This window comes from Volvox carteri (genome assembly GCF_000143455.1).
Source record: "Volvox carteri f. nagariensis unplaced genomic scaffold VOLCAscaffold_53, whole genome shotgun sequence".
Lineage (NCBI taxonomy): Eukaryota > Viridiplantae > Chlorophyta > Chlorophyceae > Chlamydomonadales > Volvocaceae > Volvox > Volvox carteri.
Window position 1 is genome coordinate 441680 of NW_003307596.1, and position 14237 is coordinate 455916.

Consider the following 14237-nt stretch of genomic DNA (forward strand, 5'->3'; position numbering starts at 1 on the left):
GCTTTTTAGTAGGCCTTACGTCATAATGCATCGCTGCCAAGCAGCTAGCGGGCTGCGGCCTACTTGAAACGTAGTTTGTTAGGGAGAGTAAAAGTCCCGGGCCTATCCTAAGCTTAACTTACTTTATAACGACCAGCTAACCCAAAGGCCTAATGGCTACAACCTCTTAAAACACTACACCCTCTTAAAAGACAATGTGTGCGCTCACTGGTTGTACTAACAAACTTAATCACAACGAAATCCATGGAATCTATCTTTGGCCGGAGATTTGCTACGTTGAGGGCGTTGAAGCCCCGTAAGTTCCCTTAAGCTTAAACGCTTTCCCCCGAAGGGGGACGCGCTCATCCCCTTCGGGGAAAGGGTTTTGTCTCTGGTTGTAACGAACGGGCTTCGTTCGGCCTAGGGATCTTCACAACATAACTTCGGGTCAAGGGCCCTGTGGTTTAGGAGTTAAAGTTAGGGGCAAAGCCCCCCGTGCTACTGGTGTCCATAAGCTCCAACTTATAGTTTACGCCTCCATCCGCATCCGTTGGGATCTGCTGGATCAACCACTGCGCCAACTCCACTCCAAATCGGCCCGATAGCTCATCCTAGCCGAGTTCATCCTCAACGATTGGCACGGGATAGTATCCACGCTCTTTCGGTCAAGGGATTTTAATCTCGTTGTATGATTGGGATTGATCCAGCACCCTTACTATCCAGTACACTAGTGCTTTATTAGATTTACGGTGTCTGGACTTCGCCACGTTAGCCCTTGTTGGCGAAGGTTGCTAGATTCCGATTGCATTAGCAAAATACAGTACAGGTAAAAGGGCCGTTGAGACAGGTGGTCCATTCAAAAAGGGATAACCGATTTAGTCGCAACGCTTCGGGCGATGGCCTCGTATGTTGCGGTACAATAGAAATACCCCGCAACTGTTAGTGTTTCACTGCACATGCCTAGCAAGAACGAAGTTCAGGAGGGAGCATACACGCGGACTAGTCCCAGCAATCCCAGCTATACTTGTAAGGACTTCTACGTTAGGGTTTTCGAACATTGAAAGACCACAGGCGCTGGGAAGATTGCATCGGACAAAGCCTACTTCACTCCTTTCCTTTTCTCATTCCACTTACGTGTAACACCAAACAAACAAATTCAAGGAAAACGTCACTTCGAGCGCTTCGGTTTGAAGCACGTAGTCTACTTCAGCAATTCGTGGAGTGAACCACGAAGAAGTCGCCCAATGCACTTATCATTTGCATGAGAAATCAGAGGTCTAAGAAAATGGCAAGTCAATGGCCAGCACAGCTACAACTTCCGCAACCCCAAGAAGCCCTCGCCACGCTCCTCGCCCTGATAAGTGACCGCAACTTTGGCCTTGGCCGGCAGCAACAGGACGTCCCACGCCGTCATGCCCGTCACAGGCGACGACACGAGACCCGTCGTGCTGGTCCCACGGTCTTGGCCAGGGGATGGGCGGGCGCCGCTGCCGGGGGGCGACGCAGCGCCGCCGTAGCTGTATCCCCCAGCGCCGCCGCCACCTGCGCCTGGGTTAGCCAGGTTATTGGCAGCGGTCAATGCAACCTCGCCATTGACCAGTACTTGAATTACGGGCGGCGACCGCTTGCCACGTGACGCGCCCGTAGCTGTATAGAAACCCAGGGAAACCTCGTACAAACCGGGCGAAACCGTCACAATGGTCGCCTACGCACCAATAACAATGCGTGGACGGGGAGGGAGAGGGGGAGGGCACTATTGTCACCAATGCGTGGCATACATCGCTTGAAGCGGCTCCGTGGCGTAATGGTAGCACGTCTGATACCCATGCCAAACGTATCTGAAGGTTGTGGATTCAATCCCCACAGGGGTCACTTCTGTCTGTGATCATCGTAGGGCTCAAGGCCATGCGTAAAATGTCCACGGGGCTTGAAGCCATCGAGGCCAAGAACCACAAGCATGCAACTTGTGAGGGAGGCGACGGGCGACCCAGGCATGTGCTTGCACCCTACTTGACGTCATTATTCAACTGCATGTACGGGGTGTCTACCCGCGCTCCTTTACGTCACTACAGCACATCATCCCGCGGAGATGCTTCCTGTTGTAATAACTATCGGCGCATCGCTGTGGGGTCCCTAGGCGCGCCGAGCCCGGGCGAGTGGGCGAGGATGTCAACATCCCCAATCGGTGACACTAAAATGGCTATTGACCGTTCATGGGTCCCCCGGCGCGGCCATACCTTTTACGAACCTGACTTTGCGCTATTGTAATAGTCGGTAAGCTTTCAACATGTGGAACTTAAAATCCCAAGGTATTGAGAAGGTTTTTTCATATGCAAACAATCAAATCGGAAGCAGCGCTTTCACGCTGCCGCCAACGGCAATTAGCCAGCTAGGCTGACAACATAACGGCACCCTCGCGTCCGCACCTTGCCCTCTTCCCAAATAAAGTTGTCGGTGTCCGTGTTTACCGCCTGCACCTCCCAGGGCACGGCGTTGCCAGCCTTGGTCCGCGTACTCTTCCACAGCCACCTGCAATGCACTCCAGGTAAAGTTGAAGCTTATAAATGCACAGGACGGGTGGCACCTGCCCGGAAATGTGGTCACCAGGTATGAACGAAGGAAGTATACGGATAGGCTACTGTTTATTATAACAGTCACGCGGCTTTACCCTGCAAAACCAGTTCAGCCCAAGTCCTTCAGCCGCTGCACCAGTCCGCTAGCACCCACCTTCCCATGTACAGGTTCTGTGCAAAGCCCGAGTTGATGACGGCCTGCTGCCGCTCTAACCGCACGATCTCGTTGACTGGCGCCTTATTCTCCAGCTCCGCGCATACCTGAAAGGACGAACATGCCCAGAAGAGTCATACAGCCAAGCTGCGGTAAGGAACAGCGGCACTATTCCCATCTCCCGCGCAGTGTTTCAAGACACCACACGAACCTCCCGATCCAGAACGACTTCCAAACGCAATCCCTATGCCGTGCCCAACCGATTCCATGCGAGTGCTGCTTAACGACGGCGCCATGCAAGCTTAACAGTAACACTACGTAGAAACAGCTTTTCCTTTACCAATTCCAAAACGCAAACGCACCGCATACAGCTTTTTTTCCTGCACTAAAAGGGGCTCAAATTTATCCAGGAATGCTATCCTGAGCTGTTCTGAGTCAGACTAGTTCAGGCTGGTAAAATGATTCCTTAACCGTGCCGCACTGGGGAGCCACCGGCCCTCCGGAAAACCCCCACAATGACAAAATAAAATTTGCAAAGTCGGGTCATCAGCCTTTGCTGGTTTCCAGCTATAAGAAACGTTGGGATGGCATACTGAGACGTGTCTGGCCTTGTCAGGAATGCTCCAATGCCCCGTGACTTATGGTAAGGGTCTTCTAAGGACTACGTCTGGGCTGGCGTTCTGACAGGACGGAGAGTTTCTCTGGCAAAAGAAATGAGTTTGTGCGGCCGGACGTAAATCCATTCCTTTTTTCCCAGATAGGGCCGAAGCCCCAATTTATTCCTTACAAAAAACACTGACCTCTAGAAGGGCCTTGTTCACGTCCTCCACTCGCGCCAGTCCTTCTATCGTCGCGTAAAGGTTCTGCGGATGTGACAGGAAACCCGCAGAGGCGACGGACAGTCAGACGATGGCTACAGATGCCGAGAAATACGCCGCTTCCCTTTCTAGGCGCCAACACAGCCCCCCGTGCCTCGTGTTGCTTGTGTGTTAACGCGCATGCGATGTGGGCACTGCGTGCACTGCAACAGGTTAGATCTGTGCGAGTCCACAACTAAGACACAGCCATAAGCCCGGAACAGATGCAGTTTGGAAAGACGGAACGGCAGCAGCAGCAGCAGCAGCTAGCAATGACTTAGGACCTGGTGCGCGGGGCATAAGCCGACTCCTTTACAGGACATATAACCCAGGGGCATGCGATACCCCTGACACAGCATCGCAGCGCACCTTGGCCTCCGTTAATTTGCAGTCCACGTCGCGCTGGAGTGCGTCCAGCCGGGCCGTCAGGTCCAGCGCATTGTCAACCTTGCTGAGTACTGCATCGACAGTGTCCTGTGCAAGAAACATACATTTCATACGGGATACTGGCATGCATTTTATGTGCAGAACGCAGACGGAGGACCCTTGGCCGCGTATCCAAGACCGTGTATGCTTCACAGTCTATAAGCAATTCATCGGGTCGTGTTCACATCGGGCAATCAGTCGGTAATCCAAGGTGTGTGGTTGAATTGCTGTAATGGCAGTTACTTACCCGGCTGACATGCATTTTCGGTTCAAAACTGCGCACTGCATGCACAATAATTCGCGCTCCTGCAGGCCGCCTCTGAGGCTGCGACCTTTCTGTTGCCACCCGGGCCTAACTACGAGGAGTCTCAGACGCGACTATAGTTCACCCCTCACCTGGGAGGCCTTATGCTGCAGTGCCTCCATGACCGCCGCAGCATCCGCCTTCCGGTCCAAGAGCCGGTAGACCTCGACCGCGTCAGCCTTCTTAGAGAGCGTCTCCCTAATGGCAAGGCGCAAGCAAGCAACGAACTAGTGCAGAGAAGAAAGAAGAGGGGCCCGCGGAAGTGGGAGGCTATACCTGGAACATTTTCAAAGATGCGCAAAAGCCAGGCAGGACACGCAGTCGTAAGCAAAACATCCGCCTGTGGCTTCAGCCATTCGCACCTGAACGCTCCATCCACTTCCCGCAGCTGCTGGTCGAATGCGCCCACGTTGCGGTGCAGCGTCGCCAGCTGGGTGGTGCAATTCTCCAGCCGCCCGCGCACGTCTGCGTCAGGCAGCCAACCACGGACAGGACCCGGGTTTCGCCTCCGCGCTACAGATACATAGATATAGGCCATCATGCCTAATCCTTATCGATGCATGCCAACCCGGACCATCGTGCTCACCGAGGTGAGCTCCTATGGTACACGTGGAAGCTTGCTATACACACTTGACCACGGTGTGGATTATGCGATCTTGTTTTCTATCTTCCTGCGTGATGCGTGAATACATACGCCGGTATCCGGGGTTGCTGCGCCTCCACTTGGGGCCCTTGCTGCTTCATGTGCTGCCTTAACGACCTCCATAACAGCTGACTGACCAAGAGAGTCCCCCCTGCTATCTCTTTTGGCCCTTGGGTCAAGCGGACTACGGTCCGTTGGGCGACCATAGTCCGCTTGACCCAAGGCCCAAAAGAGATAGCAGGGGGTAGTGCCTTCCGAAAGGTAGCGGCAGCAGTGCACTGTTACGAGGGCTTGCCAGAGAAAGAAGCGCATTCATCCGTACCTGCAAGCGTGTTATCAAACGTGGCGGAAATAGTCCGCAGCGCCGCGGCGGTGGTGTCGCTGTCCGCCTCCACGCGCTGCCGCAGTCGCTCTGTCCGACTGGACACCTGCGGCCGGCCGGGGGTTTGGACACAAGCACTAGCGTCGGAAGGCATTGCAAATCGCCAGACAAGCACATTCATGCGAGCAAGTGAACACGTACGTCGCCTGCAGGCGCGAGGAACACTGCTCAAAGCCGCGCGTGTGCAGCCCTAAACGGCTGCCACGCCAATCGAAGGTACCGACACCCCGGGCTGCATAACCCTGGGCTCACACCGCGCAATAGCAAACAGGATTTCCTGATCAGCATTTCCACGCGTTTGTGGATCTGTGGCAACTCATCAAAGCTAAATCCACCAAAGGTAGCTTCAACCGTGCCTCAAATTGACCCCTTCATAGCCACCGAGGGGTCCGCGAACACCCTTCCACTGCGATATCCCTTGGACCGCGTCGCTACACCCATTCACCACCACGCACTTGTTGCCGTCTATATTCAGACGAACGTATCTAGAGCTTCACGCTGGATTGCTGGGCTTCAATCCTTAGTTAGTTGATCAGTTAAGCCATAATACCATGGCATCAGCACTTGGTTCCTTATCGCGCTCTAACATACAAACACGCGCAGAACACCACTTAAGGCCCCATCCTCCTCTGCGATTTTGGGACTACACCGCCCACCCGGTCCCTTCTGAAGCAGCTTCCCGGGTTGCAGGCCGCACCTCCTCCAGCGCCGTACCATCCGCCTTCCGGCCCACCAGCGCCCGCAGGTCCGTGAGCTCCTGGCCCAGGCGGCCCTCTAGCTGATCTATTTGGGTCACGTCGGTCTTGCGGGCCAGACCCTCCTGGAACATCTTGCGGGAAACCTGCACAGGAGCGGACAGGCCAAGACAAGGGCTTACAACACAGGTCGGCCATTGGTCATTGCAGAGAACCTCAGAAGTAACCTCTCTGTCTCTGAAAGCGACACGCATAGCGTGCGTGCTGTCGCTGCTCAATGTGTGCAGCGGCCAGCGAAAGGCCGGATTGGGCAGCTGGAACGTGATGCAAGGTCTAAACCTACGCACACGATGAAACGCTGCCATGATTTGGGAACCCTTATAACAACCCGATTTTAAGGAAATTGTAGGAAAGACGCGCACGACACGGCATGAACGTGACATGGATCTCACGGTCCCTTCTCCTCCGCGCACACACACTACCTTGTCCCGCAGCTTGTCCTCCACCTCCGCCATGTCGGCCTTCTGCGCCAGCGCGGCCGTCACCTCCGCCACGCCCGCCTTGCTGTCCAGCGCCGTACGGGTCGCCTCCAGGCCGGAGCCGAGGCGCGTCACGTCGGCGCGCAGTGCGGATAGCTGCCGATCGGCATGCTCTTTGAAGGCCTGCGGGGCGAGGCGGGCGCCAACTCGGCAAGAGGGTAATGCGACAGCAGGATACGCCTCAGGAGGGCCTAGGGCTTGCCCATGCTGTCGATGGGTTCCTTTCCTGTTGATAAATTGCACATCGTCGGGGTAAACCTTTTGGAGGATGTGTTGCACGATGCCCCTATGACTTCATAGTTGGCGAATACGGGGAACTATTGTGTATATGCTACATTTGGCTGGGCACAGGAAAAAAGCCCAACTTTTCCTTCGCTGCCGGCCCGCAGGCCATGATGACGCTTTTCCCCTCCCTGCCGAGCCCATGCGCCACTTTCACCATCGCAGCACCAACCGGACCGCAACGCATTCGTTCCCATTATGGCCCCAAACCTTGCGCTTGCTTTCCTCCCGAGCACGTGATCCCTATTTTGTGTGCCATGATGTTTTCACCCAGGGCCCACCCGCAACCCCTGACTCGGAAAGAAGCCTTTGTTCCATCACTACTACCGCATCCACGTCCTCCACGTGCCAGCGACGACAACGGAACCCACCTTGAACTCCGCATCCTCCGCCTTCGCGCGCAGGAGGTTGTAGATGTCCGTCATCTGGGTACGCATGCTGGCATCCATCTCCGTCTTGAGCGCGCGGCGCTCCATATCGGCAACATCGGCCTTAGAGGCCATCTGGGTCTCAAGCTGTGGGGCGGACAGGGAATCGGCAATGTCGCGGCCGGGACCTGGGGCTGAAGGGTCTGCGCGCTGCTCAACCCGTTAATGCCATGTGGGTTCACGTTCACCGTGCAAGAAGGCGTTGTGCGCGTGCGTGGACGCTGAGCGCTCATGGAATGTGGTCACGTGGGTTCGGGCCCTGCGCTGACTCCCAACGCGTAGCATGGTAACGCCACTGCGGCTCGCCTGCAGGGTCCTACGCCAGGCGTGTAGCTCCTCTCTCCACACTCAGCGATCTTTCCTTGCATTCCGAACCCGCAGCTACCTCGAGGTACTCTGTCCGAGATATTCCGCCCCAAAGCCTACACCCCGTCGCCACCAGCTTGCTCCGCTCTGGCAACCCCGTAGCCCACTTCCGCCCGCCTTACCTCCTTCATGCGAGCAGCCAAGTCCGCGGCGTTGGCTTTCTGCTGCAGTGACGCGGCCATCTCTGCGCGACTGGCCTTGGTGTCCACCGACCGTTCGATAGCCTGTTCGACGAGACAAAAGTCGGGCGAAGGATCCACGTTTTGGCAGGAATAAGAACATGACCGTACTGACAAAGGGCCTGCTCATTCACGTTGTTTGCCCTGATCCGCTGTGACTTGGCATGTTTTTTGCGTAGAGGGTATGCTGACAGGGAGGGCTTCAGGCACTCACCTTGATGGCTTCCGCCTGTGTCCGAAGTACATCATGGAAAGCTTTGAACGTCAGCCGTACGATGTCCTGTAGGCGTGCGGGCGAAAGTGATGCCGGTCGGTCGTCGTCAGGTTGGCGTCGAAAAGCTCGGTTAAATAGTTGGTTAGGAGTTGGCCCGACTTGAAGTATTGAGTTGAAGTATTGTTGAAGTATTGCCGAAAATGCGTTGCGTGTCTAACAGTAACTCCACATAAGTTATATGACAGGTTGTAAGGTCTTGGGATGCAGGCGCATCCTGTCCAAGCCTTCATGCGACATACCCACCCTCCTCGCCATTCCCTCAACGACCCAGCAAAGCTACTTGATATAAATAGTAAGTATGCTATACTAAAGACGTTTCCATACTTAATTGTAGGGCTTCAAAGCAAGACGTGAACACTACACCCGGCCCCGCACGACAACTTGTGAGGAAAGCAGGAAACCCACGACGAGAGCTGTCTTTTGACTCATATACGTATTCGCTAACAGCGAGTTATCTTCCCATATGGTTTGAGGATTCGCCGCGGCAAGGGTCACACATTTGCGACTTGTCCTTACCTGAATGTTACGCCATTCGTTCAAGCCCTGCACAGTTACAGTGATCCATTGATACAACTGTTTTTCATGTCGAATATAACGCACGCGGGCCAGCGACCATAATGTCCTCCGGTCGTTGCGCAGAAATACCCTCACCTGAGTAAGGTCGTCGAGAACAAGAGATGTACTTGGCATAGACTGCATTTTTGGTCTCTGCTATTCACAGCCAGGTTGCGAGGTTGGAGTTGTAAACGAGGTGCCAAAGCCACAGTCAAGCAACCAGGTGTCACGCTGTTGGTATGTTATTTGGCTATAACTGCAAAACTGGGTGTGTGTACATGAAATGAGGTTGCTAACAGAGAAAAGTGCCGTTGACTTTGACCAGAAGGGCCCTGGGGAATGTAGGAAGTTCAGTAATTGTCCGGCTTTCAGCCCTGTAAAGACAAAGCTACGTAAGCACTTGCATCGCTGTATTGTACGTGGATTTGTCCAGCTGCCGATCGCTGACTACCTGCTAGGGTAGTAGCAAATCCACCGTACATCGCCGCACAAAACATCACAGCACAAGAGGATACATCACGGTTAATGTAAATTTTCAGCGCTAAGCATCCTCGCCCATTCAAGAGACGAGACTAGTGTGGGGTTACCTTGGTCGGGTCTATCCATCTCCACTTCCAAAGCGCCTGCTGTGCCGACACTCCCGGTCATCTCCCACACACACACTCCCACAACACCTCCACAGTCCTTCCAGAACATTACGACGGATGCATTTCCTGTCCCCCTCCTTGCAGCAATCCCCAGACCACGCCTCCCACACTTTTCACACTCTCCCCCCGTTTCATCGTAAGCACTACTCCCCCTCAGACCGCGCCGACCACTACTCGGGTGGCGGGAGGTGTGGAATCAACCGATCAATCCGCCGCAACTGTCGCGCCACCTCCTCCGCTAGCACGTCTGGACTGTACCTCTCCACCATCCTTCGCCTTGCTGCAGCACCGCGCGCCCTCGCTTCCTCTCGATTGCTTGATCAGTGAAACAAGTGGGCGGTAGGGTCATGGGGAGATCCGTTCCGAGGGTAAAAAAGAAATGAAGGTGAAAGTTACGCAGGAAAGAAACGGGAAACCCGCATCCAAAGGGGAAATGGTTTTCGTTGATATCCACCCACGATAATAAATCTTTGGGGGGGAAAGATAGTAAACTTTACTCTGGGAATACAAATCTGAACTGCAGCGTGTATTTAAGGGGCCGACGATGAAAGGGTTGATAGTCGACATTGCCCAGCAGAGGGAAGGAATAGTAATGGCAATAATGACATTCTGCCTCTATTACGTTTGGATGCAGGACAATTACTGCAGGACAATTACGTCTTCCTTCCCTTCCTCCCCTCTGGTGGCTAATGTCGACTATCAACCCTTTCATCGTCGGCATATAAAGGCCAGCGACGCTGCTCCAACGAACATGCTGGGCCTGCTAACAAGGCATGTCGCAACATATCAGCAATACGGTTTCATAGGGCTTCTATCGGGCTGTTTCCTGGCATCCTTAACACAGCCACTTCTTAACCCCGTGCCGCCCTATGTGGCCCTATGAGTTTGAGGTTACACGAGTCAGGACGCAATGGCGTGGAGGAGTCAGCAAGGCCCGTATGCGCGTACGGTGCGGCGGGTTACCTGTACACCCGGCGCACGAGCTGTCTCGTATGCTTCACACTGGGTTGCGCCCATTTCAGGCCCCGAAACCACCAGACGCTGTTGTCCGATACCTGCGCACGGACCGAGGCCCGAGGGCACCCGCGGCGGGGATCACCATACCGTACCATAGGGGAAGACGGAGGAGGCCGAACAGGCAAGACCCTCCCGCGCACACGCGTGTAGAGTTTGGGGGTTAAAGCGGCAATAGGGATGCTGTGGAGAAGGTTAAGTTGAAGGGCAAACCACGCACATACGCACACCTGCCACGTGGAGTCGTACACTCGTACCTTCCTCCCTCGGGGAAGAGGTTAAGTCCGGGTCACTCCCGGTAGTGCTGAGGGGCCCTTGTAGGGGCGCAGAAACGCCCCTGACCTCCCCACACGACACATGCCTGACTGCGGGCTGCGTCCGCGCATCACCATCCCTGTTGCTAATATTGTTGTTATCATTGATACCCCAATACGGCCCAATGCAGCTCTCCCCCCTCTTCTAAACCCCCGCTCTAAAGCCTCACTCCCCTTACCTACCCCCCACAACCCCCTCCCTACCCTGTAACCCATTGTCTGTCATCTCCTCCTCTCCCGAACACAAGTACATACCGTGGTAAGTCGTTCGACTGCTATAGGATATCCCACACTTTCATCCAGGTAGGCCGTGATACCGCTCCAGTTTGTGGCTATGAGGGGCAGCCCCATGGCCATGGCTTCCACATGCGGCCGGCCCCAGCCCTCACCGCGACTGGGAAGCACGAATGCATCGGCGGCCTGCACAAGGGTGTCGGGTGGTGTGTGTGTTGGGGTGTGTATGGGGGGGCCCAGAGGCAACCATATGCAGAGCTCAAGGAGACCGATGGCGACGTGGGCGGGGTTTGGGAGGAGCGTTGGCCGTTGAGGAGAGCGTTCTGGACTGGAGTATGGACAGGGCTGGGATTGGGGCGTTGGGGAGAGGAGGGGAGGAAAGGTGAGGAAAGCAACTAGCGTCGCGAGGGCTGCATGCCGACGTGGGGGAAGATCTTAAGTAGCGAGTCGGGGAGGTGCCGGTTGAAGCGAGGTGGGGAGGTAAGCGCTGGGGCAGGCACCGGCCATCATCATCCGCGACTGCATCCCGTACACTTCCGCACACTGTAGCATTTTACAGTGAGCCACAGTCCTGGATACACATACAGACGGACATGCACGCCTCTGGGGCAGACCCGCCACCATACATACATACAGTTTCCGTAGCTGCGCAAGCTACCCGCTATTGTATCTTCACGAAAGCGAATGCTTCCCCCTAACACGAACCCCGCGCCTGCACAACCACATGCGTACACCCGGGCACCGGCGGGGTGGAAACCTCTTTGTCCCGCCCAGGCACTTCGTTTTCATGATGCTGTTGTTGTCGTTCCTTACTCTGTAGTAGCGCGGGAAGTCGGCGTCGGAGATGTGGGACGAGATAACGTACAGTCGCGGCAGCCGGCTCGGTTTGTTCAGCACTTCTGGCGGCAGACCCAGCCGCTTCTGAGCTCGTTTCAGCCACCTGAGGAGCTTAGGGGGGAGTCATATGCGAGAACCATGTAAGCACAGGGCGGAGCGGTGTGCCGCAAGCAGGGACGATCAGGGTACACGATCAGGCTGAGAAAGGAGTTTAAGGGACTTCTGAGGTCAGAGGGGGCCCGGAGGGATCGAGGGTCCGAGATTCCCCTTGCCAAACAGCCCATGCCAGGCTGTCTGCCTGTCGGTTTCTAGCCCCCTTTCCCACGCTACAAACCCCCAACCCCACCCCACCCCACCCCACCCCACCCCACCCACCGCCCCATCCCTGCCTGCATGCGTAATGAACGTAAGCGAGGTTCCATCTGATGTAAAAACCCGTAACAGACCCTTGCCTCCCTCTTTTCAAACGACAGGGGCTGTCCTTCGGGTAGATCCTTTAATTGCGTTATGTATTGTACGTAATCAAACCGCATCAAGCTCCACAAGAACGACAAACGGTGCTTACGTGTGCATGTGCTTCTTGAAGTCTCCTCCGCCAACGAAAGGCTTGGTGATGATGTAGAGCTCGATATGGTCGTCGGCAGTGAACTCCGTGAGGTAGGCCTGGGGGGTAGTTAGATGAGAAGATGGGCGCAAGGGGCGGGGCAGGGCAGAGAAGGTGGCGCCCGCTGGGAAGAAGGAACAGACAATGAACAGTCCTGAAAAGTGAGACAGACAACGGACCAAGAGAAAGCCGGAACAGGTACACCTAGCCCGGTGTCATCATCCAATCGAACTCATTTCGTGAAGGGAGAGGAAAGGGGGGGGGAAAGACGAACCACAAACGAGTGAAGCTGCTGCCAGGGCAAGAGTGTACCAGGAAGGGGGGGGATATACGGGGACTTAAGCAGTCCGTGTTACCACCGCACCTCCAGCAGCACGTCCCAGCCCTTGCGGGGCTCCCACTTGAAAGTGCTCAGCAGTCTGCCGCGGGTTGGACGGGCCCGGCGGGAAGGGGTGTGAGGCGGAGGTTTCTCTTACAAGAGACAGGATCAGGCATGGCTTCGCCACGACCGACCACTAGGCTGGGACGCGGAAGGGACTCTCAGGCGTGTGGGCAGGGAGGAGGAATGGTTTACAACAGCAGCAGTTGCAGTCGCCAGGACAACACAACAACCGCAACAACAACGGGTACAGCAGCAGCTGCAGCACCAGTAGCAGCAGTAACGCGGACTCTTCATTCCTCTCGGTAGGGGGCCTTTGCGGTTAGCACAGGAGCAGGAAACGCACCGCGCCTCAAGAGAAGACGCACCTGAAGGGCCGAGAGGTGTCTATGCCCGCCGTGTCGCTGCTGGTGCCAGCTGCTGCGCCGGCAGTGGCGGTGCCACTGGCGTCATTGCTGACATTGGCGGCAACGGTGACATTGTCTCCGAACACCAGTTCGCCCTGCGAGAAAGTGGTGAGGAGCGGGATGGTGGTAGGTGGTTTGAACTGTTGATGATTGTAAGTAACGGCGCGGTGCCAGCCTTTGGGTTGGTCAACAGCCTTGCGACCTGGGAAGCAGCCCTAGGTCCGGGTCGGGTCAGTAAGTCAGAAAGCAGAGGCGGAGATAGGGGGTCCTTGAGCATGCAAAGCCGTCATGACGGCCATGCAGCCGCCCGATCATTATTGTGGGCAAGTGTGGGGGAAGTGTGGGAGAGCTCGCATCGCACCGCAAACGTTGCGGATGGGCCCCACCTGGGGCAGCGGCATGGGCTCGTAGAGCTCCGGGTCGAACCTGCGTGCGGATGTGATCCAGCGGACAGCAGCAGGGCGGGTGGAGCGGATAAGAAAGACATTATCACTTCTGAATGGGTTAACGGTTTTGTGAGCTCATGCTGGTTCTTTTAACAAAGGGTCTAGGTTTCCTGGCGTAACCCTACAGGCCTACAGAATGACGTGGAAGGTTGGGTATGCTGCAAGGTGCTGCCTAATGAGGATGCCGTAAGGCGCCGACGCCTAATGAGGATGCCGTAAGGCGCCGACGCCTAATGAGGATGCCGTAAGGCGCCGACGCCTAATGAGGATGCGGAAAACCCCTGAGTTACCCATACGACATGATAAATCTCAAGCCGCATCAGCGTGGGCCCGGCACGCCCGCAGACGTATTACTTGGAAAAAAACGCCACATTGATGGCCAACACGAATAACAAATCATCCGTTCGGCCATTTACTTATCCATTCATAACATATACTGTATGGTTAAGCCGACCCATTTGGCCAAGTAAACCGTATCCTTCGACCTTCCCCAGGCGCGACAAAACCCCCGCATACGCACACGCTCATCCCCCCCCCGCCCCCCCATCCCCCATCCCCCATCCCCACATCCGCGGCCCACCAGGTGGTGTTGACTCCCTCCGGCACCACCACCAGCTTGCCCGGGTCCACCCCGCTTGCTGCAAACACGTCAACCGCCCAGCGGAGGGCACCCACACCTCGGTCATGGAGTTGCCGCGGGACACGAACACAGAAGGAAT

The 14237-nt window shown here is 55.8% G+C and overlaps 1 protein-coding gene across 1 annotated transcript; it reads right to left on the reverse strand.

Annotated features, from left to right (window-relative positions):
* Positions 1-821: 821 nt before the first annotated feature.
* On the reverse strand, positions 822-8888 carry VOLCADRAFT_106885 (uncharacterized protein). The gene is made up of 15 exons (XM_002955623.1): positions 8733-8888; positions 8598-8624; positions 8022-8087; positions 7751-7852; positions 7206-7349; positions 6496-6675; positions 6016-6159; positions 5259-5364; positions 4656-4758; positions 4386-4491; positions 3933-4037; positions 3507-3569; positions 2707-2813; positions 2406-2508; positions 822-1684 (listed from the first exon to the last, which is right to left on the reverse strand). Exons 1-15 carry the CDS (start codon positions 8778-8780, stop codon positions 1289-1291), a joined length of 1800 nt encoding a protein of 599 aa, XP_002955669.1. The 5' UTR covers positions 8781-8888; the 3' UTR covers positions 822-1288.
* Between the last annotated feature and the right edge of the window lie 5349 nt (positions 8889-14237).